We start from the raw sequence: 27,273 nt of genomic DNA, 5'->3' as shown, positions 1-27,273 counted from the left end.
GCTAGGGAGGAGGAAACCAGTGGGGAAGAGGAAAGTAAGAAGGACAGAGTTATTAACAGCAAAAAGAGAGAGAGAGGAAGAATAACCTAGTTATCACCTTGTAGGTTTCTAAACTGCATGTGTAAGAACAAAGTCACAAATATGATCTATAGCAGTCAGACTTCCAAAATTCCCAACACATGTTTAAAATCAAGGGGAAATGATGAATAGAAACAGTCTTCTGCCTGTGCCTGTGCACATATGTGATTAAATGTGGAACAATTCAACTGCATGTTTCTGTATAGACTTTAGAATGATATGCAGGGAAGGCATCCAGTATCCAGCTGACAGGAAAGCTCCACCCTCATTTAAAGGTTTCATGCTCTGGTTCTTAGACACACCCCCTTCCACAAATCTGAGAACACTAAAAATAGGACAGCTTCCTAAATGACCTCCATTAAGAAAGAAGTTTCACTGCAACTGAGATTCCAGGAGATATGCAGATATAAACAAAGATATAGTTTGTCACTTTTCAACTTTAACTTCGCCCAAGAGTTTTAAATTGTTATATACTTTCATACATGCATATGTAACAGGTTTACTCATTTAAGATCAGGTATGGCTCCTCTACAAGAAACAAGCTTTGGGTTATAAAAAATCCATAGCACAGTGCCATAAAGAGAACATATACTAAGAAAACATGTTACTTCACTCTTGATATTTGTTTTGCAGACAAATTTCTCTAACTGGTTATTTCTGGAATGTCTTATTCTTTCAGAACCCTTCCAAATGGCCTCAAGATTGATGGGTTTCAGTTTTGCACACTGAAAATGGAAACATTTTTCAATAAATTGATTAACGTGGGGGTTTGTATTTTGGCAACTTGTTGGGGTTTGGTTTGATTTTAGTTTGTTCTCAAGTGGAAGAGAGGAGCCTTCAAAAAAGTGGTGGGAGAGTGAGAATGCATTCAGGAACCTATTTTAATAGTCTTCACAGCTGGAAGTAAACTCAGAACAAGACAGGAATAAGGTAGACATTATCTTCTCTTTCTAATATAGAGGTGGCAAATGATAGGATTATTAAAAAAAAAAAAAATTGCCCACAGACTAACAAAGAAAGGAGCAATGTGAATTACCTATACCTTCAGTGTACATGCTTACCACCCTCAATTCCCTACAGCCTGAAAAGCAGCAAGGCCCAGTGGCTGTTATTCCCTAGTTTCATCCTGCAAAGCAGTGTCATAGACAAAGTTTTCATCTTTCCACACTGGCACCCAAACCCCTAGCCCAAGAAAAAAATGAAAAGCTCTAATTGTCTTTATTACTTTCAGACATTAGCCACCAAACACAGATGTTCACTATTGAGAATTAAAGGAAGGGGAAAAGGTCACAGGGACCAGGATCAGCTTGATCCTTCTTTAGATTATTTGGCTCCATTGTCTTGAATGGCTCTTATCTTTGAAGAAGAAAAGAATATTTAGATTGGACATAAAAGTGAATGAATCACTCTATGGGCCCATCTTGTTGACAGAGCTCACACCTGCCCCCCACCCTAAAAACAACAAAAGGGAAACGTGGGAAACAACTTGTAAAAAGAGTAAGCTGTACTTCTGCCTCAAATCTTGGATATTTCTATCTTGAATTCTATCTTGAAAGCAAGAGCTATAATACCTAAGAAACGAAAAAATCTTTTCTTCATTCCTTAACACATGGGACTCACATGACCAAAAAAAAAAAATCACAATGGTTAATGTTTTGTTGTGGTTTTCTTAGTCCAGGTATTGGAGAGTTCCTATGTTGTGATATGACTTTCTCATTTTGTGTGTGTGTGTGTGTGTGTGTGTGTGTGTGTGTAAATAGCCCTAACTACAACCTCTAAATGACAAAAAAAGACCTCTCACCTAATTTCTTGGTAGGATCACTTGTCAAGGAGGATAACCAATACACAACATTCATCCTGCTCCTAGACTGCGTTGGCACTTTTGTGTGTGTGAGTGCTGGCTAATGGAACACTGGGGTTTGGACTGATCTTGTGCTTGATTTCTTCGTATTGACTGGGATTTTCTCAGCTATTTACTACAATCCCAAACCCTCCCCGCCCCTCTCCAAACCTAGGCCAGTCGACAGTGGGCAGTAAAATCCACCGCTGTGTATAAACTATCTAAAATTCTATTTCCTTGGAAACGCGGGCTATGGTTGCACTCAGTTTGCTCACTTGAACAGCCATAGGCTCTTCCTTGTAATCAGGTGTTTCCGAGCTGCCCACCTCTAATTGCATATCCTGACTCAGGGTTCTAGTGCCTAGGATTCAATGGTTCACACGGTGAGCGCTAGAACTCATGGAGTTGATCTGATCCACCACTTCAATCTATGCAGTATATCGGTTTGATTTGGCTCCGAGTTTCCACTTCGGAAAGACCTGCATGCCCATTCCCAGTTAGGCTTCGGTTACCACGATTCTGTTATTCCACTGCTCATGTACTAGCTTCTTTTCTCCAGCCATTTGATAAATGTACAGGTCAGGACATTTCGCTATTAGAGCAGATTCGGACCGCCTCAAAATATTCTACGCATATATGTCTGTCCATACCCTCCTCCCCATTAAGTGATTTGGCTAATGACATCTGACAGACACATCCTTGAAATGTTTGCTAATATCTCCGCGAACAGGCACGTCCAGGACGTTAACTGGTGGTGGTGGAGTCACAGATGATTGCCAGAACTGCCCTCCGTGCGGCCTGGGCAAGTCACGCTTTGCTAAGTTCATTGGCTATTATGCTGCTTTAAATTTTTTTTTTAGGAACATTTTTATGCAGAGGCCTCTCCCGGCAGCAGGTGTGACCCCTATTTGGGCTTGGAAGCCTTTCGCCTGCTCCAGAAGGCTGCAGCCCTTACGAAAGAGAGAAAAAGCGAAAAGACGCAGGGTGGGTAGGAACCAATAGGTTTCAAACAAGTGGGCAAAAAGTAGCGGCCTGACCTTGCTAGCTTCTGAGCAGCGTGGAACGTGCTGAACTTCTGTGTCAAAAACTGCTCCCTCATTCTGAGCACAAACAGCTTGCCCACACGGCACTCATTTGCAAACTCTACGCCCTGACCCCCGAAGGCGCGCAGCAGAAACCCTCGCGGGCAGGTGAGCGGGCACCCCGCCCTCCCGGGTCGCCGCGGGGGATGGAGTTACGCCCCAGGGCGCCGCGGTGCGTTCGTGCGTGCGTGGGCGTGCGTGGGCGTCCACGCGTGCGCGGTTCTTGACACCCTGCCCTGCTAACTCGGGACGCCGTGCGCGTGAGCTTGTGCGTTTGCTTGGAGCAGGCTGGGGCGGCGCACGCGTGGTACGTGCGCTCGCAGACACTGTGCCTGGGTGTGAGTGTCTTTGCGCTCCTGCCCAGTCTCCACTCGGCGGCTGCGTTCTGGCAACGTGCGGGAGAGGCGGTGGGAGTGCACCAACCTATGACCTGGGGGAGGGGCATGCAGGGACTCAGGCGGAGAAAGTGGACCCGGGGAGATGTCTGGCCTCACCCAAAGGAAGCGGCGGGGTTATTTATGAGGCCTGATTTAAAAGTAGTGGCTGCCAGGAAAGTGAAAAAGGAGCTCACCCCAAGCTATGAGAGCTATAGTCGCAAGAATGCTGTTTATGACAATATAAATCAACATGGACCTTGTGATGGGAAATATAGAGAGCCTGAGTTTGGGATAAAAACAAGGAAACAAAGTCAAAACGGAAAAATGAGTTTTTGTCCTGTTTTCCGCCTCCTCCCATCCCCGCATAATTCCTTCCTTGCCCAGGAGCCCACGATTCCAGCAGGGAAGCTGGGGAGCGGTGACCCCAGCTCGTTGCCTGTCGGGTCTGCCATGGTCTTCCCTAAGTTTAAACTGAGGTTTGTTAGAGCGTGAGAGGGAATACATGTAAATAAACAACTTGGAAGATTTATGAGAAGGAGTTCAATTTTATAGGACCGTATTTATAGAGCCAATGCTGGCTCACTTATAAATGGACTAATGGGAAACTAAAATTAATGGACTTGTGAGCTGCATGTTTAATTTCTGAGTCTTCAACATGACAGACAACCGCCCTCAAAGTCCAAGCCCAAGCATGGAAGGCAGCTTGCGTCGGGGAGGGCTGACCGCCCTCAGGACAGGTCCCATCGGGCCAGCATTTCTCTAGTGGCTCTAAACTCAGGCGGCCCTTGTCCCTGGAGAAGTACCCCACGGGGGTGTTATTTGCAAACGAAGAAAAAGAATGTGGCCTCAAAAAAAAGTAATCGGGTCTTCCTCCTAGCATTATTTTTAATCAGGGCCCTTAAGCGGCGGGTGAACAGGCGGGGTTCCGCGCTGGCTGCCTCCTGGCTGGCAGGAGCGTCAGCAGCACCTCCTCCAAGGTCACTTAGGGTTCCTGCGCTGGACTTGTGATCAGGATCCACGGCCTAGCTGTTCCAGCTGTGGCTCTCTCATTTCCTCCACAGCCTAGTAAGACAGCAACAAAGGGTCTGAGGAGCTGTGACAGGCAGCCCAGGGCCATTTTGTTAACCAAGATTGCCTCAGGGTTCCTACCCTTTCCTTCCCTTTCCAGTTTTTCCTTCCAGGTATTTCCTCCAGTTCTTTTGCCACGTTACAGCCCCTCAAGACCTTGAGTTTTACCTAATAAAGATGATTGTCTCAGATCCTCTCCTTTCAGTTGGTGGGAATGGGGAAGGAGGTCTATAATTTACATATGAGATAATAGATGCAGATCTGTTTCTCCAGAGCTAGAGCTAACCCTTCTGTAGGAAAATTTGCCATAAGTTACGGAAACCACTCACCACCCCCTTTGTGTGATCCCAGTGGTAACTAAAACCTCTCTTTCCAAAAAGCAAATGAAAAGGAAACTCAATGTAATAGTTGAGCCAAAAACATATACCTATTTTTTTCTAGATAAACGCATTGCATACCTTCTTAATCACAATTACTTTGGTTTTCTTTCCTTTCTTCCATTTCCTTTCCTTTGTGGGGGGGGGGGTGCTTTTCTGTGAATCAGTCATTTATAGTTCTATGATATCTCGCCTTTTTTTTTTTTCATTAATAAGGAAGCCATGAAGTGGAAAATCTCACATAAAGCAGATTCCATTGTTCCTTCTGTCTTTCCCTATAAGGAAGTCTAACTAGGAATGATTACCTGAAAAACAGAAAATTGATATGGGAGGCATATTATTAATTAACTGAGCACCAACTACATGTTAAGTACTTTCAGAATCTGGGGTTATCAAGATTTAACTTTGCTGATTATCCTCAAATTTATATACACATTGCTGTTTCTGCTTTTTATAATTAAACTAGGCAATGTTGATGTTGGAAAGGATCTTAGGAGGCCCACATTTTATAGATAAAGACCTTGAGGTCCAAAGAGAAACACTGACTCGTCCAAACTGTGTAACATCTTGGACGACTTTATTTTCTTAGCCTCAGGGAAGACGCCCAAGCCTTGCTTGGGATGAAATGCAGATTGAGATGATGTTTGATCACTGCAGCCCATTAGGACTGACTGGGCTGCAGCCCATTAACCCAAATGAGAAAAGCTCTGGCTTCTCTAAGAAGCCTCTGAGCCTGAGGTATGAACCAGCCTCCTAAGACAGCTATGTTTCTTTCCTTCTCTGGGTCAAGAGAACTTTTCCTCATTTGTTTACGGAGGGCCTTGCATGCTAGTGAGGTCAGGGTTGGGTTCAATCCTGAAATGAGCCAGTTAACTCCCCCAGATCCCAAGTATGGGGTACAGCAGCTGATAACATGGTTCTGTGGGCATCTTTCCTGAACCATCTTCTTTGAGGAACACCGTGTGGAATGCTATCCCACTAGCAGTGGGAGGGGAGCATCATCTTTAACTTGGACCCAGAGCCCTTTAGTTACTGGGACAGGGAGTCTTTTAGTTACCTGGGAAGTAAATTTTACACCTCATTTTTTAAAGGGCAAAATAAAACAAGAGATACCATTAACATCAGCTTTTATTGTAAATCTGGTTAGCAATAAGAGAGAAGAGTGTCCATTTGGAATTTTAAAAATTTAAAAAACACCTAGTAAAAACAAAAGTGTCCATTTTTCTGAGAAGAAAAATTTATTGTCTTTATGATGCAATAAAAACATTGCCTGTGTTTCAATGAGGGGGGACAAAAAAAACCTTCTTGGCTATACTTATTTTTTTGGTCTGTAGAATTAAACAATATCCATATTCAAGAAACTGAAAATGAAAACACACAAAAAACACAACAATCTTTTTATTTATGTAAATCAGATCAACACTGGACAATAAACCAATTTCTACCCATTACCATAACAGCTTGTCTATAAAGAACAGAAAAATTCAGATAGGATTCTACCTAGGGTCAAGCATTATTTTGTTGTTGTTTGTTTTGTTTTTTTTTTTTACCACCCATTCACAGAGGTATAGATTCACAGATAAATAATCCCAAACTACTTGCTCGCCATATTTACACATTCTCATTAAATTAAACATAAATAAATATATACAAACTTAACACGGATATCCTCCGGAGCTCTTCTCCTGAAGAGTCAATAGATTGATATTTCTTGATTGTGTGGCAAAAAACGTAGTGAATTAGAGACCAACTCAACAGAGGAGTTGATTTGGGCATTTAAAGAAGAATAGCATCCATTCCACTTTTAAAAGAAAACAAATTTTGATGTTTTTTCTTTCTCTTCTTCCCTCCACCCCCATAATTTAACATACATCGGCACAGGAGGGGAAACTCTGTTTGGGCTCTTGAGGCAACATCAGATGGTTTAGGGTTATTTCCTTTCCATATAATGTATTACGCATACAGGGTATCAGATGTGATGATAAATTCTCTATAAACACTCCTAGTAAGAAGGAGTTGCCCTTTTCAGTAAGGCTTTGTACCAGAGGAGCAGTGTGTTGATAAGCTCAGGGTTTCGGGTTTTCCATTCGACCAAAGTTTTCTTAGGTTATGAAATAATTGCTTGAGAGAAAATGGTTTCTTTGGCCAAAGAAAATAAAACAGCCAGGTCTTTGAAAAGCCTCTATCGGTTCTTAATAGAAGGATGGAAAAAGCTAAGAATGTGGAACCAGAGAGTAGGAAAGAAAATACAAGATAACTGGGGCGGGGCGGGGCGGGGCGGGGCGGGGTTAGAGGGTGGTTTACCTTCCCAGTTTTGGGGAGCAGTTAAAGATCACTTTGAGATGGAATCATCACCAGTACAGCATTTCTTTTTTGTTGTTGTCCCCCCCGCTCCCCCCTTGAGACCCACAGTACCTGTAGGAAGAAGCAGTGTGGACATTCTCTTTAGAACCGCAAAGGAACTTGCAGAGTGAAAAGTATGAGGGCAGCGCTGCCACGTCCTGACTCCTCCTTTCTCACTTAAGCTCTTTTATTTTGGGACCCAGCATTTAGGAGGGGCATGAGAAATTGTCTAAAGGGTGTAGGGTAGGGGGACACTGCAACTCACCTATTTGATATGAAAACAAAGTTCAAAACGCTTTCTTTAAACGTTTCCCTTGACTTAAAAGGCAAACTCTTGCGTTAATCCTACTGTTTATTGATTTATGGGCCCAAGGAAACCAAATCTTTTAATAACTCAATTATCAGATAAACGTAGCGGGCCTTGCTAACGAAAGCAAGGGGCAGGGGGTGGTACATGAAAGGAGAAGTGAGGGAGGGAGAGGGAGCAGCCCGCTCTCTCCACGCGGGGAGGGCGGCGGAAGGGGCGGGGGCGGAGGAGACGCGCAAGGGGCTCTACTTAGCTGGGGCGTGGGAGAAACGCACGAATGAGGACGAAGGGCGACTGAGGGAGCCTGCTTTGCCAAGTAAGCCGATTTCTATCCTATAATCCGCCTTTAGGAGTGTGAAGGTGGAGTTTTTGTCTTGGCAAAGCTGAGGGAAGCTTCCGATTCCCTGGATTTTTCTAGGCCACTCGCCCTCTGGGAGCAGGGGCCTGGGGGTAGCCAAGGGCCTAGGCAGCGCTGAGACCCCTCCGTGCTCCTGCAGCTCTCTGGGTGCCGCCCCATTACCTACTGGAGAATGGGGTTTTCTCGGGCCCTTTAGCCCCTAAGATGAAACCCAGAGCGGGAAGGGCCTACGCGGCCTGCGGCCCCTCCAGCAGCTGATTCTATGTCCTCAACACGACTGGGCACGAGTGGCCCACACGCTCTCAGCACCTGCACAGTAAGAGCAAGGCGCGTCCATCGCGTCTCTCGCACGTCACACGCGTGGGGCGCGTTGCCCTGCAAGGAAAGGAGACGATGGTTTTCAGTGTGGTTTCTCCCGGCCTTTCGCAATAAGAATACATCTAAAGCAAGTGGCCAGGCCCTCGGACAAAGGCGCAGGCTTCTGAGCTGGGAAGAAGTGGAATGTCTACATTCTCCTTAAGGTCTAGTTCCCGGCCTTGGTGCTCCTTCAACTCGTCTAGGGCTGAGCCGGGCACACTCGGAGCCCCCACCCCCACCCCCAAAGGAGCTGGCAATAGATGGGCTGGAGTGTGACTATAATCGTTGCTTTGGCCCTCTAGGTGACTGGAAACCAGCTCCCTAACTCGCCCCCCCCCCATAAAAACGTCAGCACAAAGCTCTCAGCAGGCTCCTAAACCCCACCCTTCAACCTCCTCCAAGGCTAAGACCCACACAGCAGAACTGAGAGTCCCATAGGGTTTAACTGTAAATCCTGCAGAACAGACATCTGGCACTTTATCTTCAAGGGATGTTGCAAAGGTCCTAATGTCTACTTTGTATAAAGAGGTGCGGTGTATCGATACTAAATTCAGAGACCTATCTCACCCACCCCATCCCCTGGGGATTTCCCACTGTTTTTGAAAGGGTGGGGACAAAGGGTTCCAGATCTTATTTCATAATAATGCTCAGATGAAGCCTGAGAAAGGAGCTGAGCTGACAGAAGTGAAGATATTAAATGTATAAAACTTTACCCACTGGGAATAGTCAGTGTATCCAGACGGTAAATTCAAAGCTGAAATACATCTCCTTTCACTTTGCATTATTTTACCATTATACGCCCAAACAAGTGCACGTCTGGGGGTGGGGAGGGGGGAATGCCTCATTCATAAATTATCTTGTAAGAAAGCAATCGTTGTTGAAACACAGGAGCTTGCACCATCCTCCTCCCCACCACCACCCCCAAAGCTGCTTCATTCCCGACTAAACGAGCAATCATCAAAGAGCCCAAGGAAGTAGAATCCATTTTAAAGGCAGGGCAATATTATTAAAATATTGGGTTCCAAGACCTTTACTCGTCTACCTTAAAATTCATTTTGCAATTTCCCTGTCCCCCAGAATTCCGTGTTGAGGTATCTGTTGGCAACTAGACTCAAAAGATGCTTCAATCTTATTGGCCACTTTCTAAATTATTCCCTTTGAGCTTCTTTAAAGAAGTGCACCTGCAGAATTCTGACATACAGGCTTTGATTAAAAAGGGATCAGATTTTTTTTTTCTCTGTACCTTATAGATTGTGTAGGAAGCCCCAGTCCTCTTTGAAGAAGCTCATAAACCATGCGGGCAAAGCTTTGGAAAACAGAAGAGAATGAAATGGTACATACCCCTTTGAAGGAATTACATACTAATCAACGTATTCATATTGTTTTGTTTTGTTTTGTTTTACTATTCTTAAAATTGGTAGATGACACAAATATAACAAATGCAAGATTCTCTGTATGCAGATGCTGGCAAGGCTGGGAACTAGTAACATTTCTGAAAGGAACTGATGATGAGTCTGAATCAACTTATTGGTCCGGATTTTCCTCAGCCGCGGGAGCCTCTGCTCCGCCGGCCCGCACCAAAAGCAGCAGCCAACGCCTGCAACTCCGCCGGCCTCCCGCCCCGCCCGCCCTCGTCTTCCCTAAGTACACAAACGGCCGAGGAGCTGGGCACCGGTGAGTTTAAAATGCAGAGCGGGATGGGGCGGGAGCAGGAGGACCAAGGGGACTGAAACACAACGCAAAAGGGCTAACCACAATCATGTTCATCCTGGAAGATTCCCGTGACAGCTTGAGGAAGGAAGGGCAACATAGAAAAGGGTGAAAGGGTGGTTGGGAGAGGGGTGAGTTAAGGGGGGGAGGGCAGGGACATCGAGACAGTTTCCTAAAAAAATATTAAAAATTAAAAAGTTCGTGCGTCTCAGTCAACCAGCTGTCAAAGCACTGACACCAACAGTTTCTCCGATTTCCTTCCAATAAGTTAGCGTTTTCTCATGTTTAGTCTTATGTTTATTTTCCAAAGGGGGAAAAAAAAAATCATGGTTTTCTTTTATTATCAGTATTACTAAGCTCGAAAGAACCGAAGTGGAAAATCCGGACGGTTGTCTCCAAGTGTATCTTGAAATAGACACTGAGAACCGATACTGTTGCTCCGTTGTATGCCTCAGTTTTTAAGTTACTTAGCTTTTTATTTTGTTTTAATTTTGATTGTATGTGTATTCTATCTAATATTATTCTTCCAAAGCCAATCCAATATTTTAAAGCTAAAATTATTTTTTCCTGTTTTTCTTTTGTATTTAAAACATTTTTCCTTTTTTTAAAATTTTCATTTCCTGTGTTTCTCCTCCTTGTCGCCAGTTTTACTACCTGGGCCTTCCCCAGACGTGTGCCTGTTAGTGGTGGTGTTGTTCAAGAACATCTTGTCCATGCCTTTGAGCGCCTCAGTGAGATAGTTCTGCAGGGCCGTGAGCGCGGCGCAAATGGCCGGGGCGCCGAAGCCGTGCGTGATGAGGCTGAAGTGCGTGAGGCAGCTCTGGATCCCTGGCTCCAGGATGGGGCTGGGCCGGCTGTTCCCGATGGGCGTCCGGTCCTGCGCCAGCAGATCCGTAAATTCTTTACAAAGTTGCCTGTAAAGAGGTGGGAGAGGAACAAAAATTACCCCTTAGTGTCGTTGTCATCGGCATTAGAAAGGAGACGCTCACACAAACCCAGAGGCACCCGGTCACCGTAGAGACCCAAGAGCGAGGCTAATGTGAGCGATTCCGCTCTGTTTCCTTTCTCAGCGCTCGCTTCTCTAGAGCAGCTGGGACTAAAAGGAAAGAAGATGTGGGGAGGTTATGCACCCCTTCCATCCCAAAGGCTAGCCTCCCCCCTCCCTTCCAGTCTTTTCTCCTTCATTCCAGGACCGCTTAGACTCTGCTTTGGACAATCCACTAGGCTATAGCATTCGATTTTGGAATATTCAGTCATTTTTAGCTCTTACCTGGCAGTTCTTTTAAAATCACTTTTCTCCTCCTCTCCCCTGCCTCTCCAACCTCTTGGTGATCAAGCTCAAAAAGCCCTGAAAGATTTAGACCCCTCGGCCACAAGCCCATCCCTAGCACAGAAGCAGATTGCTAGAGCTTTGCATGGCCCAGGGCAAGCAACTGTTAATTGCAGAAGAGAATGCTGATTCCATTCAAAGCAAAAATCTGTTTACATGCAGTATTTGGGAAGGGAGGTATTTTTTCTCCCCACCCCTTATTTTTTCTTTCAAGTGTAGGTGACTGAAAACCTTTGTACTACAGGATTGTTGTCCATGTAAAAGGATTCCTGCATTGTTTAGGTAAAACCTAAAGTTAGATGGTTAACACACGGAGAAGGGTAGATTTTTATTTGCTGAAGGTTTTTTTTTTTTTTTAATTTCTTCAAGGCACCTACAATTTAGAGGAATCTCCCAGCCTTAGAAATCCAGTGGGTCTGTAGATTACACTTACTTGAGAACTTTTTATTATAAGAGGTAGAAGGAGGGTTTTAGCCCACAAGGTCCAATGGCTTGGATCTGCTGGTGGTCAGAGGCATGGCATTCCAGACTTTCACAGACTGGCAAACTTATCCCATCAGCCTGCCTCTACACAATCATCGAGGAAAAAAAAAAAACAAAACTATGGAATCACCCTGGGATGGCCTGACACTTGCAGACACCTAGCCTGGCCAACAGGTAAACAGGGCAGGTACCTGGAGAACCAATGTGAGTGACCCTCAGGCATCCTTTCCCAGGGGATTACTCCCAGTGTAATGGCTAACCTTGATGGTGAATACCTCCACCCACCAGGCATCCTCTCTCTACACTCTCTACTGGTTTCTCCGTTCAAAATGCACACATACATCTTCACACTCAGAAAGAAACAGGTAACAGTTCTGACCTAAATAGGCAGTTCTTAAGCCAGTGGTACCTTAGAATCACCTGTGGGGTTCAAATGCACACGTCCAGGCCCCCACTGATTTCAATCCAGGGGGCTTGGGGCCAGGTCCATGAATAAATATCTTGAAAAAGCTCCCCCAGATGATTCTGATACTTAGTCCAGGTTAGGAAATGCTGGCCTAAGAGGAGCCACAAGGCTTTAAGGGGGAAGTTACAAGCATTCCTTAGGGAAATGACAGTCGTTTGTGGAATCCTATTATCTAATTTATGCAGTTTGATTTTATTTTTTCCCCCCAAAGTACCTTTCCTCGTTTATAAAGCATCAACTGGTCCCCTGCCACCAGACACCAGGGCAAGGGGTAGGAGGGCAATTTATTGACAAAGATCTATTATATTGCTAGTTGTTACATCAGAGAAAAATCTTCTAAAAAGAGAGTAAGTACTAGGTTTTGATGGTTGGAAGAGATGGTTGAAGTTTTTCCTTAAGTTTGCACCCATTACCGAAGTGCCAAAAAGGAAATTCTGAACTGGGGAGAACAAATGCTTAGAGTCAAACATTTTAAATCTTCAAAGCCCAAACCAGGGTCTGTAAGCAATTAAAGTTCTGGGACATTAATATTTTTTGACCCTGCGGAAAGGGGCAATCAAATTCCAATCACGTCTCAAAAACATCTGGACAAATTTGAGCAAATGATTTTTCAGCCTTCCATATATTTCTTTAAATTACGCTGTCAACGGAACAAACCGCGTCCTCCAGCACTAAATAAATGAGCGCCGCTGTTCAGGCCGCGCCTGCGAGAGAAACGTGCGGGCGCACGCAGCGCCACCCACTGCAGGCCTGAGCCGGCCATAAAACACCAACAATATGACACGGAAGCCAAAGACGGGAGTAAATCAAATAAATAGAAAACCCACTGTAAAAGTTCAAATGAGCTCTAGACCTAAATTTAGCCAGAGATTTACTATTTTTCCCTCTGGAGTTGTAGTAAATTTTAGGTCTGTGGAAGATGCCAAACAGCAAGTTGGAAAGAGTAATTAGAGCTGCGGGTAGAGATGGGCACACACGGGTGACAGATAGACACCCAGAGTGAGCACACGTGCATGTGCGGCTATGGCAGGGAGGGGTGAAACCCAGGCAGAAATATACACGTCGGGATCTAGGGAAGAAACCTGGAAAAGGTCTGCCTGACATTCCAGGGTGGGGAAGAGAACTGTAAAATGCCTGGATTCAGATTCATAAAACCATCTTCTCTCACCCCAAAGTCTGAACTAGAGGAGACAGAGACAAACTCACAGCCTAGGGGCATGGGTGTGAAGTGTGCAGAAGAGGGGCAGCCAGCAAGTGGGGAGAGCTTCCTAGCCAGCAATGGACAGGCTGCAAATGCTACCTTTACCACTAAAGAGGTCTGCATTTTGCTCTGCCTCCTCCTAAGCTAGGTGGGTCAGCAAAGTAGGAGACAGGGACAAAGACCAAGGGTTTAGGACACTCACTTGGTGGCCAGCAGCATATTCTTTCGGGAGTGCAGATCACTGGGGTCTGTGTGCTGCCGATTCAAATACTCAGAAACTGCTTTGGCGGGAAACTCTGTTTCGCAGATGTACCCAAAATCTCGAGCTAAGTGAACAGCTTCTCCTGAAAAGACAGCAGCAGAGGTAATAATCAGCGCCCAGTCCCTAATCATCCCAGGGCAGGAGATGCTCCCTGGTCAACTTTCTCCCTAGTTATTTATAGAAGAGGCCAGCTGTTGGGGCAAAAGCAAAGGTGAGACAGATTCCCTAAGTTAAAATGATTCTCAGGCTGTAATTGAATTTGGCAGAACAAACTTTGCTTCTACCGCTCTTCCCAACCGCTCCCTGATCATCCTTCCCGCCAAATTCTAGCTAGATAGTCCCTGAATAGCTTCAGGTCTCCCACACCCCATGCTTTGTCTTGAGGGAAAGGTGGGCCAATAAATTCAAGAGCCACCTTACAATTGCGCCTAGACACCAGGCTGAGTATTCAAGCCAGATTCCCCTCTTCTTAGTAGCATCTGTTATACTGCTTTAAATAAATGTAAAAGTCTTCCTATCTTTTGTGTTACCTTTTGTATTTTCTTATAATTGTATTGGGGGGAATCCCTTATTAGTAACTAACATAAACATGAATCCATGTGTATATATGTCTATTTACATTCAAGTATATGTGTAAAATGTGTATGGAACAAGTATTTCTATCCAGCAAAGAAATATAAGTTATTCTCCATTTCAGTTTCCGGCTAACTTTCAGGTTTCTCCTCTTCAGAGGTTCCTGTCATCATTCTCCTACTTCAGGACTTTCTACTGCACAAAGGTGACATAGCAGCTACACAATCTGAGAAAGTCTTCTGCTTATGTGGAATAAAGCATTATTACCCTTCAAAGCACAGCCTTAGGGGTTCGAGGAAATATCCCAAACATGAAAAACAAATATGGTGAATTAGCCCAGAACTACTTTATTTTTAAAGACCATGTCTTAGTTTTAATCATCAGTATTATAATAATGGCAAGACCTCAGACATAATGCTTACAACAATTCATAAAACTGAAAACTGCCAACCAAATATTAAAATTTCAGTGCGCTTTTCAGTTTCCTCCCTTCTCCACCTAAAAATCCCTGTCTTGGGCTGAGATTACCTTGACTGCTGTTTCAAAATGAGGATTGTGATATTAGCAATTTCCCAAAGGGCAAAAAGTAAAACCCCTAGGCTAACAGTCAACCACTAATAAGTATGGGCTAAATATTTGGTGACTGCTGCCCCTGGAGGGTAAATTTGGGCCAGGCAACTTTACTTAAAGCTGGCAAAGTGCAATGCCTATAAATGTGATGACTTACGGTTGCTGCTTAAATATTTTAAGACCCCCCTCCTTTAAAAACTAACTCTCTACAGGAGTGTCATAATATCATACCCATGAAAATAAAAGAAAAAAAAAAGTCTAGAGAAACTTCTACAACTTCCTCCATTATGACTATCTGGCTGTATTTCCTGTGTTTTCCCAATTGCAGATCCTCTGGTTTTAGACTGTGTAGAAGATCCTCTTTATTGCATACCATAAATATGATCCCCAAACCCAAAATGATGAGCAAATTATAATGTGATTGTTATAATTATGTCCCTTTAACAGATGAATCTACATTGAAGCTCATTTGTGACTCCTCTCCATATTTTCTCACCCCTCCCCCACCAATTTTCTACTAGGCATCATTGGCCTTACTAAGCTATAGTTCAATAACAGTAAGTCCCACATAATCAGCAAGAGATGGGCCCTGGGCGTGACATGAGTTTTAAAATAACCATTATGGATTATGAATGTAATACTAGTTTCATAAAGAGACAATGTGTTTTCTATTACTAATTCAAAGGTAAAATCTGAGGAGAAGGGATATAGAATGGATTGATGCATACAGAGTTACTCTTGCAAGAGTTCATACAGAGGGTGTTTCAGACACTGTGTACTGCATCTGGTGGCAGAGGTGACCCCTGCCCTGACTTGGAGGCTGGACCTGAGCACTCTTCACAGCACAGGGACCCTCATCGCTGTCCCTTGGCTTCTCTACAATTGCTAGCTCCCTCTAAGTAAAAAGACCTTTGAACTTCTCTCAGGCAGTTGCTTGACACCCACTCATAAGGGCACAACAATTTCAGTGATTTCCAGTTAATCATGAAATGTGTAAAATGTCAGCCTTCAGCCGACAGTTAAGCTCAGCCACTTCATGAAATGGCCACATGTCTTGCTTACCTTCCACCAGGGAGGTGAGTAACGTGACATTTGCTGCTTTGCGCCTGCCCGCGGGTAAATTCAAACCGATTTTTTCTAGCCTTTCTCGCAAAGATCTCCCCCCATTTTTCGATTTGGCTCTGAAATTGCAAGAATTAACATTCTGATTAACCTCAGAGTGTTTCTGAAACAAAGTTTAGACTTAGCAATCTAAAGCCCAGTGGAGCTTGAAGAGGTTTTAACTTGAGGTTAGCACATTCTCCCCCCTCCTTTTGGTTATTTGCTGATAGTTTGCTGAGGTTTGCTTAATTTCTGTAATACAGAGCATTAAAAAAGGAGTCGTTCCTTTTTTTATCTGGTGAGGAAAAAAAACGATGCCAGATGGGAATAATTAGAGTATAGGCTATGGGTCTAGAGAAGGTAGAAGCTACACATGCACATACACAAGTTCCTTTCTTGTCATGAAGCCAGGTAGGTGAGCAGCAGAACGGTGCAGAAAGAGGAAAGTACTGGGTGGTTCAGAGAAGAGAAGGCACTAGCTGAAACAGGTGGGCTTTGCAAGGAAGGGGTCAGGAGTCGCTGTAAAATGGAGTTGGGATAAAAGGGAAGGAAGACTGAAACATGAAACTAATGATGATGGTAATCATAACAACAGTAAAACTAACACTTTAGGGAGTTTAGTTATGTGATAAGCACTTCATATTGATTATCTCACTTAATCTCATAGCAAGTTTTATACACACACGCTCAATGCCTCGGGGGTGATTGGAAAAAACTTCCACATTCTGGGGCTCAAAGAACTCACTTGAAAACTGAACCAAAGTAGAGCAGACTAAGAGGGTTCAAAGTGAGAAAAGTCCATGGGTCACACCCTTACTTCCTCCTAAGGCTCTCCCTGTATGTGCTAAGGTCTGAACAAAAATACAAGAAAAAAACCCAGTTACTCTGATCTCTTGCTGTACTGTTCACACAGCCACTTTTAGGAAAGAAGACTTTCAAACCCTAACACGGACTAACTTGAAAAGTTCATCTCGTACAATGTCACTTTCATAACCAGGGACACTATCAAAGAGTACAGAGGTTGGCAGGGACTCTTGCCGAGATTTTAAATCTTAAGATAAAGGCTGCCCCTCCCCCATTTTCCACAAGGTGTCTACGGATTGTCTTCCTCCAATATTGGGGAGCATCTGAATGGCTCCAAGGAATAACTATTAATAATTCTAAAATGGTATCATTATTATTACTAGTAGTGATGTTACTGAAGAAAGGAGGTTACGCGTCCATAACAGTTTTTCAAACTGCGGGGGTCAATGCATTAGTGGGTCCTTCGTGACCAACTTAGCCACCAACTGCACTTTAGCTTCTAGGTCTCACTCAGGCTAGTGAATGCCCTGAAAGTGTCCTGAGGGTAGGAAGGAGCCGGACGCCGCGGCACAGTCTGGGAAAGTGTAAGGTTCCCAGGCTCCCGGCGCGGCTGCGACAGGGTGTGAGTGCGCAGCTTGATCCCGCCGCTCCGGGTCCGAGGGCGGCAATGTTGGCGCTTGCGGCTCCAAGCACATGTCGGCCGCTGCTCCCTGCACTCTCAGCGCTCAGGCCACCTGGTTGCTAGGCAACTGCATCCAGCTTCAAGTCAGTTTCCACGCGAGCCCTTTTCCCCCACCCCATAAAAACCGCTTTGGGCGGGGGTTACCTTCTGAGGACGCCGCCGAGAAGAGACGCATTGAGGCATTCAGGGGGCGAAAGCCGTCTCTGAACTTCTCCTACAGTTACTTTGTACTTTGAAGTTGAACTGAGCAGAGACAAACGTCCAGGGACAGAGCAAAACACTTCGCCGGTGTTGACTGACATCCCTCCCAGGAAGCCATCTTTATTCATCATCAGAGAAGTCACAGATTTGGGAGGAACCGGAACTAGAGAGAGAAAAAAAATGCCATAAAGGTGACCGAGTTTCAATCCTGGTGACCGGTGGATAGAATGAGTCGGTCCGCGTGCAGGGGTGAGGCCACAGGACAGGTGCCAAGTGGAAAGCTGGAGAAGGAAATGTTTGTTCCAGTGGAGCTATGGTGCATTCAGAGCACTGTGTACAAACAAATGGAAAAGCCATCACTCTTCTGGAAATTTACCCATGTGTGTAGACATATGAGTGTCGCTTGCCACAGTCCTGCTTACTATACAAATCAATAAACATGCAACTGGAGAGTTTGGGTTGTGATGTGTATGAAACCTGACAAATCCTATTCCATCACATGCTGGCTGTGTGACCTTAGACATCTCTTTGAACCTCTTTGAATCTTAGTTTCCTGAAAATAATAATCACATTTGGTGCTGAAGCATGAAAGTGACTATCGTTATGAATGATATAAAATGGTACTACCAGTGGTCTTTATCTGAGCCCCTTCCTCCTCTCCTGATAAATCCAAACCATGGCTGTCTCTGGAGAGGATAGGGAGTGCCCGCCCCACCAAATGCTGAGCCCAAGAATAGACAAGTAACACCATTAAGCTGTAGAGTTGGGCCCAAAAGAGCTGCTCATTTCTCTAAAGTAGATCCCATTCTTTCTTATAGGATAACAGATTCATTTAGAAATGAACCCAAATGCTCCTCTCCAGTGACAGCAATTCCACAGTGACATGAATTTTGTTTACAAATTAACATAAAGTACTGGCTGGTGATTGTTCAGAGTAGTTATGATTTACAACAGGTGCCCTGATCAATCAACCAATCACTCTAATTCATATGAGCTGCGGTCTTGCCTTGCCCCAGTTGTTTCATTTCGGCAAGTAATTGATAACAAACCGCACTCAAGGTATGTTTTATGCAGAAGTTAATAAGAGCTGACAGCTGGTTGCCACTGCTACCCAGGCTTACTCAGTCTCTCCAGCCTGTATTTCTGTTTAATTGCGTTTTAGTGTCATCTGCACCTCAGGAAGATGCAGGGCGCAGTAGAACCAGAAGGCAGGGAATGAAGAACAGTGAACAGCCTCCTCCCAGTGCCCTGGCAGTCTCCCTCCCCTGGACTTTTACACTGCTGAAATCCATTTTCTTTCTGCAGGCTCTAGCAGCCACTGACTTGCCCTACACTTTAGTGTCTCCCACTAGGCTATGAAGCCCCCAAATCTTCAAACAGTATTTGTTGATCCCCAGTCCAGAGGATTTACTGAAACACGAATCTGGCATGAAAAAGGAGGCTTCTATTCTCCCTTTTAAATAAAGACTCTGTCTCACCCTATAATCCTTGTAGTAAAAATTATGCTCTTTCTACCATCTGGAGCCTAGAACTCTATATATCAAACAAGTTGCATAATCTCCCTTGTATAGAACAAACTAACCAACACTAAGTATTTTTGTATTGGCTTATTCTCTGTACCACAGATTCCAGCATTCAGACCACCAAGATTGTTTAGAGACTTCCAAAAGCCAGTTAGGTCCTAAATCTTTTATTTACTATGAATTGCACTTAGGCCTTTTACAAACATCTTGTGGAAAAACAGCTCCATAGGTGAATGGATGGGGGAACTGTAGCATTCTCTTTTGCTACTTCTTAGTAGACATTTAGGACCTCTGTCCACAGAGTCCAAGACCTTATTCCAGGGCAGATAAATGATGTCAGATAACAGAGTGGATCTTCTGCACTGACATGTGGTGGTGGTGGTGAGTCACAGAGGGGGCTTGCTTTTTTCTCATTCTCCTCACCATAGTCTCATCAGTGATGCTGCTTCCCAGTTAAGAGTGAACCAATGAAAAGCTGAAGTGTGAGTATTAATTAAATTTAAGGAAAATATGGAGTTAAATTTACTTAGCAGACAGTGATTGGGGTGGGAACACCTATCATTTAACTCTCATATAGAACATCCATATCTGTTTTAATGTATCTAATTCCTCATGGCTGTCCTGATTTCTGTATTTCAGATTCAGATTTAAGCACTATAAACAGATAATTATGATCATGGGAACTGGCATTAAATAAACTTGGAAAACTTTTCCCCAAAATATCAATGGCCCTTTGTAGTTTTAACATGGCATAAAATATGGAAATAAATTGTATAAAAATCTTATCTTTGATACTCAGCAAGATTTTTATATTTAAATATTACTTAGAATATTTTAACAGAAAAAAAACTCCTACTAAGCTGAAAATAGTAAGTTCAGTTGCTATTTCCCATATCAGATAACTGAATATCTCCCAAGGATGGGAATTTTACCTGCTTCTCACAGTCCCAGAGGCCAAATCTCTTAAAAAGCCAGGCGTTTAGAGACACTTTATAACTTGCCCTCTAATTTCACTATTGTTAATTGCCTGATTTACCTGACAAGAGCTATTTCCTTTGGGGAATGAATATTGCTCCCTCCTGTGAGCTGTACCTTCATTTCTATACATACAATTATCATCTAAATATCACCAATCAGTCAGCTTCTGTCAGCGCACTGCTGGTGGTGGGGGCAGAGTTGTTTTTTTGTTTGTTTTTGTTTTTGTTTTTTTATCCATAGACAAAAACTATTTGAACAGACACGCTTCAGACTATGTTTCCATTTTTAAATTTAAGTATCAATCATATATCTATCCTCAGCTCTCTCATCCTCGGGTTATCATCCTAACGTTAGCATTGGTGCTTTAGACTAGAGCCTACACATTTCTTGTCTTAACTTTCCTTCAACTCCATGGCACCGTTATCATCTACCTTCTCCTCCATTCTCACACCTGCTTAGCTCAGCTGATTAACCCCATATTTTATTCTCTTGGTCTTTTTTCTTTTGCTTTCCTCCAGTTTATCAATAAACCCAGAGAGCAACAGGGCCTCGGTTGATTTGTTAGTAATTATGAGTACACTGTTTCTGCTCAAGGAACCCAGAGATGACTAAGATAGGTTTAAAGCGACAGCAGGAAATGGTAAGGAAATGGAGCATAGCGAAACTCAGCATGAAGCTTTCAGTTCTTTACATGTTTACAATTTTCTGTGCATACATTAAAACTGTTTTTTTTTTTTCTCTTCAGTTCTCAGTTAGATAGCATAGCCAACTTCTGGATATAATACCCACAAAACTTGCTCCCCTCTTTCCTTTTTCCTTGCATTATTTTGGAGAGAAGAAAAAGGTTTAAAAACTGGTCGATATTTCATTACAGTGACTAGAGTTTTGTTTAAGAAAGAGGAAAAAACTGATTAGAGAAAATATCATTCATTAGTGGACTATATAGAGCCAAGGTGTTAACAGGCTAGCTCTTAATCTGTTTCTTTAAACATAAGTGTAAAATTATAGCTTTGAGATCTTTGTGTTTGACTGGAAACAAACCCTCCGTGAATCTAATCTCCCAGTGGTGGAGAAAGGGAGAAATAGATTCAAGGGTAAGTCCCTCTGAAAGGTACTCAGACTTAAATACGTAAACTATACTGGGAAGACTCCTAGAGGTGGAACATCGCTTGTAATAAATTGTCTTACCAGCAGATAACCCCTTTCCTCACACTTGCGTCGTTCCTAATCTACCTGAAGGCTAAATTTTATTCCACATGTATATATAACAAGTATATAAATGTGAGTACTGAAATATTGGAGAGAAAAATAAAAGGATTCCCACAAAGAAAGCCGGAACACACACACACAAAATATACAATCATCCAGTGTTGCCATCCTTAAGGGGCAAAGTCTAAGTAAGAGGCTGGAAACAGAGTTGGGTCTCATCACATACTTGACATGTGGGACCTTGAGAAAGTCATTTATCTTTTCTCTGCCTGAGTTTCCACACTGGGGGAGGGGAGTGGTGAAGGTGTTGAAGAAGAGTGTCTAACCTTTCTAGTTTTGAAAATCTATGAGTTCTGATTGCTCCCTGGGTGGCTGGCATGTATGTCAGAGTTCCAGTTCCTAGTTGAATAAATACTTATTGGGATCCAAGTCAGCTCTGGAAAGGCAAACTTATTCATTTGAGAGAAAACATATCTTTTCAAAGGCTCTGACATGACAGATTCTCGGTGCTTTTTACCTTTTAAGTCAGAAGGAAGAATACCAACAAAACCCATTATAATTGAAATTGGCCAATTTTTTATTCTCTCCCCACCCCAAAAGAAAATCTACACCAATCAAAGTGTTTATGTGGGGAAGGGGCCAGAACTAACTGGAAAAAAAAGTGGGAGAGAACGGAGGTTGAACTGAAACTAACCAAACAGGATATCCCTAAGACCAATGAAAATGCCCCACAGTCACAACATTTGAACCTTGGACCCCAGCCACGCTAGCCTTTCCAAGAAATCCCAGCATTTTTTCTGCTGCCTAAGGTGTCAGACCAATTGCATATTGGCCTCCGATCACACCAAAAACTTTTTCTTAAAGCCTAGGTAAGCCTTTTTTGAAGTTAAGCTATAAGATGTTGGCAGCGATCATTTATATTAGCTGGGCACCACCTTGCCCCCTCCCCCAACCCAGATTCCCAATCTTAATAGGACTGAGAGTTAAGAATGATTTTTTAATGTCTCGTTGGATTTTTAGACTGTTAATGTACCGAATCCTTCTCATTATTACTTTATTGATTGCTCATTGACCAGCCCCCTTCAAATCGTATTAACCACCCTCTGCCGGTTTAGATTAGGAAGGTTTAAAAAGCACCTTTCATTACTCCCCCCCACTCCTGCCATGGAGTTGAGACTCGGCAGCTTAATGGGAGCTCTAATGGGGCAGCTAAGAAGAGAGGGGCCACGGTCCCTGCCGATTGCATTAATAGCTCAAAGGGGGCCAATACAGAAAATTAGCCGTAAACGAGCTCTGGAGATCTTCAAATGAAAGAGCCATTTATCACGCTGGCTACCTTCACTCCACTCGTTTGCTCTCTCTACTGGGAACAACTCATTTCCTCTTAACTAAATTACTTCAGAAATGTCAGCTAAGCCCAGATAGCAAACATAACGAGAGAGCTAGCCTATAATCTATGGAGTGATATCAACATGGGTGAAAAATTGGACAGGTTAAATTTTAGAAGAGGATCCTTAACTAATAGAGAGAAAGAGAGAGAGCAAGAGAGGGAGAGCGAGAGAGGGAGAGCAAGAACGAGAGGAGAGCGAGCACGCGCCAGAGAGCGTGAGAGAGAGAGCGTGAGAGAGAGAGAGAGCGAGAGAGATCCTTATGCCTAAATCTTCTGGCTTCATAAACATAGAGGCAGAGACACCTAAACCTGAGCCAGTTCGGGCACTTTTATTAATGAGGTAGAACTTAAAAATCTCTTTAAAAGCCCATTAGAAAATAAGTTAAGCAACCGAGTCCCCTGCCAGTTGTTAAATTTAGAATGTTTAGTTCAGAAAACTTGCTCACCTCCTCTTTTATGAAATTAATCTCTTGGAGCCATTCTTCATAAAGGTGGAAAAAGGGACAAAGATGGGAGACCAGAAAGGAAGGAAGGAGCTAATGAACCAATAACCTTATTTTAAGTGGTTTACAAGGATTTAAAATAAAATAAATCAACCACTTATTCCTATTTTGTTTATGGCTCTCCAAAGATAAAAATATATTAGGATTTTTTTTCTTCATGTAGTAAAGCAAATACCTGAAATACGAAATAATGGAATTGATCTAACACTTCATATTCATAACATATCCCCTAAAACAACAAAGTCATTAGGGTACCACTTAGACGTTTTACTGCTCATTAAAAAAGAAAGGAAGAATGAATGAATGAATGAAAGAAAAGAAGAAGAGAAGAGAAGAGAAGAGAAGAGAAAAGAAAAGAAAAGAAAAGAAAAGAAAAGAAAAGAAAAGAAAAAAGAAAAAGCTTGTTGGGCCAAAGAAAGTACTCCAGTTTTCCAAAACAGAACCGGCAACTTTAGTCAAGATTCTCCTTATTCCTGGCGGTGCCCTTGTATGTGAATGCTCACATTCCGCTGACAAACACATACAAGCCCTGAAACGAAAGCATCCCACATCTAAGAACATTTTCAGCTCCCTTCTGTTAGGCAACCTAAACTGCAAATATTTTTATTGGCCTGGCTGTTAATCTATTAATAACATTTCTGATTGGTCATCTTTTGGGCATGCCCCACTATCAGCCCACATGCTGTTTCTAGAACATGGAACCCTAAGCTGAGAAGTTCTAGCTTTCTGTGACAAGGGAGGAGGAACTAAAACAAATAAGAAACAAGAAAAAAAAAAAAAAAAAAAAGCCAGTGGAGACGTGCTTCCCTCCCCCCATCTCCTCATCAACCAGCAATTAACCAAAAAGAGAAGACTCAAGAGGAAATGGTGAAAGTGAGCTGTCAGCACAGTTGCAAATCTAAGCACTGGAGACACCGATGCAAAACCAAAAGCTGGCATTAAAAACCGAAACGATACTATCTGATGGAGAAAGGGAGAGAGGTTTGAAGCAACACTTAAATAGTTCTACTTCGAATCTTATTAGTCTTTTTCAGGATATTACATTCCAAAGCCAAATGGCATCATTTCAAGTGTAGTTTCCCTCTCCCACTTCTCAAAGCTACTTTTTCTGCCTTTTAAAAGAAGAAAATTTAGAATACCTCACCCTTTTTGAAATCCTTACTTCACTGCCAGCTTGACTCTGGATTACTTTCCAAAGCATCTTTTCATCGTTTTTGTGAATGTCATGTGGCTCCAATGAATCATAAATGACTGAAGCCAGGATTCTTGACACCAAACATAAGGACAGGTCTTCTCCACCATCGATAATATAGGGTTACTGTAGTTAAAACTGTATCTCCAAACACCAGTTCTTGTGATGATTAAAGATTGTACTGTTTACACATTCGAGCTCCTAAATTTGTGGCATGTGAGTGACATTCGGGCCTTTCGACAGCCACACTAATTGCCAAGCATCCTCTCAGTGACTGTCAGAGAAGAGGGGGGGAAATTAAGCAGCTGCAATACGCCCGCAATGAGTTATTGTAATTACATTTAATTAGTTTAATTAGTTAATTATTTTGCTTACAGCTGTACAAGAGACTGCAAACATTTGTTAATATCACATGCCCTTTAACAGTATGGGGTGATTCCACAGTCACACTAAATCATGAATGCATATGTAGGAAGATTTAGAAATGTACATAGGCTGTCTCAGCTTCTAAGGATGCGCATATTTAGCAACACATTTGGCACAATTAAAAAAATGAGAAACAACTCATAAAACACAGAGAACTGGGAACAAAATTACCACCAAAAAATCAAATACAATAACAAGGAGAGAAGGAACCGTCTCAATGACATAGAGTTTAATTCAGCAAACTCCAGTTATCAATGAAATAATTATGGCACATTTTTGAAAGTAGTATTTCCTAGATAGTTCCATACATTATGGTAGTTCAATTATTTAAGATTGTATGTAGAATTGCTACCAAATGTATCATGAGAAAAATGGCAATAGTCTCTGTCTCTCTGTCTCTCATCCGGGTTTCTGCCTGAGATTTCCCTTCCTCTTCCCCGTGTCCTTCTCCCCGACACGCCCTTTCACCCAGACAGCCATTGTCCTATAATTGTGAACAAACATTTGTGTCTTATAAAATAATGAATTCCCCCAAAGTGAAAACTCATCATAAAGACACGAATGCACAGGAAATTTTGTTTACTTTTGAATGGGAATAATCCATACCTTTTTTTATGACAGACTGGTCCAATAGATTCATGCCGCTGTTATTGGCATCTTCAACCGACTGTGAATATAAAAACATCACTATTCAAATTGACTGGATATTAAAGAATCACACACATAAATCATGTCATTCTAAACTGGAGTTTCTGTTATTTCCATTTATATTAATTCACAAAGGGAGGTTTTATTATTATCATTATTACCTCCAAATCGACATAGAGATGAAATTCACTCAAATTATAAATTTTTCCAATGGAAGAAAAGGAAAGTGTGAGAGACACCTGGGATGCAGCATTGGTTTAGTTATTATATTAAACACAGATATTACACAAACATATAAACTTTTTATATCATTCGTTCTTATGAATTGTAAAAATTTGGCAACAGCTGAAAGATTTTCACCAATATTAGTAAGAGCAATTTAAGTTTTCTATTCTGTCCCAGTGCATCTTAACTCCAGAGTCATTTTACAAATACGTAATAGTTTATATTATGGGATTTTAATTAAAGGCTGAGCAATTTGGAATGGAATGCAAACAGCAACACATAGGAACATATCTGTAAGCCGCCAGGACCGCACACCCACTGGTCTCCATACACATCCTTGTGCACTATGAACTTCTTGCTGTACAACAGTCCCTATGAAGAACCTGCACAGTTTGCTCCCCCTCCCAACTCTGTTTCTGCTGCTTCCAAGCAAGGAGCACACCTGTTAGGAAGGGAGTAACCACAGACACACACAGAGGCCCGGATGTTCCCAGTCAGCACCTAGGTAATGGCAAAAAGCATTCATCTTCTGTGCCACAGTTTCATCTCTGAGAAGGAAAGTTTCCACCATGGGTGTTGGCAGCACTTCTGAAGGGAAATAGCTGTTGGAATGGGTTTCTTACTGTCGGGATGCAGGAGAACAGAATTCCGGTTGTACATCCCAGGACCTCCAAAAGCAGAGGATTCCCTCTCTTAACTCCCAATAAAAATAAATGCTAGGTCTTTTCGAAATGTACAGCTGCTTTTCTTAATCTACAGAAACCTAAGTTTGGACCAAGTTGTCACCCACTGTACAGAGAAGTAAAAAGCAAAGAGATGAGAGTGAGAGTTGAGAGTTTTCCAGCACTTCCCACCCACTCATGCTGCATCCCCAGACAGGGTGTGTGGTCATCACAGGGAGAGAGACTCCCTACCTCAAACAAGCAGCATATTAGAAACGAAAGATCTAATCATGAAGGGACATGTTAATTTGTTTCTTTTCGTTTTTGATAGTCACTCTTTTGTTCTCAGAAAGGTAAGAAACATTGTTATTCTCAATAAGAACCGTTTTCCATGTTACAACATGCCACGTGCATCTTAAGAAATACTTAAAAACCTTTAAAAAATACTTCATGTAACTAGTTCCAAACTCCTCAGGAGACCTCACCACGCACACGTGCAGGCACACACAAGATTCACGCTTTCTATGCTCACGTGTCTACAGTGGCAACGTGTCCACGCAGGACAGAAACATTTGCCTGTGTCTGTGGGCGGGCAGATCCCGATCTCACGGGCCGGGATCCGTGCGCCCCCACACCTCACACTCACGTCGGTACGTAAATATGTATATACGCCTCATCAGCGACGTGGGGTAGTTGTGGTAGTTAATGAGAAGGCTCTTGTCTGATTTTCTATCTAATTACGGCCGCCTGCTGGGTTTTTGTACAGGATATTCACGCAGCATGCTGGCGCTTAATCGTCACAGGGAGGATCGTAAAGATTTAATTAGGACTGCATGCGGAAGCGCAGAAAAACAACTCAGACTCGTAATTACTAGACTTCTTTAGTTAAAAGTGATACCAGGGGTTGCTTTAAGACACTAGGGTGTGTTTTGAATGTGTGTGTGTGT

The 27,273-nt window shown here is 42.9% G+C and overlaps 1 protein-coding gene across 3 annotated transcripts in view; it reads right to left on the bottom strand.

Moving 5' to 3' along the window:
- Positions 1-9,821: 9,821 nt before the first annotated feature.
- TFAP2B (transcription factor AP-2 beta) overlaps positions 9,822-27,273 on the bottom strand; it is a 25,382-nt gene continuing 7,930 nt past the window's right edge. For 2 of the 3 annotated variants that reach the window (XM_023527532.1, XM_011354811.2), the window contains 5 exons: positions 25,398-25,458; positions 17,514-17,733; positions 15,845-15,963; positions 13,580-13,721; positions 9,822-10,811 (listed from right to left, as the gene is read on the bottom strand). In XM_023527532.1, the coding sequence (XP_023383300.1) occupies positions 10,511-10,811; positions 13,580-13,721; positions 15,845-15,963; positions 17,514-17,733; positions 25,398-25,458 (843 nt within the window). In that variant the 3' untranslated portion in view covers positions 9,822-10,510. Of the gene's footprint in view, positions 10,812-13,579; positions 13,722-15,844; positions 15,964-17,513; positions 17,734-23,841; positions 23,882-25,374; positions 25,459-27,273 lie in introns of all 3 variants that reach the window. The other variant, XM_011354812.2, reaches the window with a different exon arrangement.

Source organism: Pteropus vampyrus, unplaced genomic scaffold (genome assembly GCF_000151845.1).
Source record: "Pteropus vampyrus isolate Shadow unplaced genomic scaffold, Pvam_2.0 Scaffold18, whole genome shotgun sequence".
Lineage (NCBI taxonomy): Eukaryota > Metazoa > Chordata > Mammalia > Chiroptera > Pteropodidae > Pteropus > Pteropus vampyrus.
Note: the sequence above shows the minus strand (reverse complement) of the source record. Positions and strands in the feature narration are given on the sequence as shown.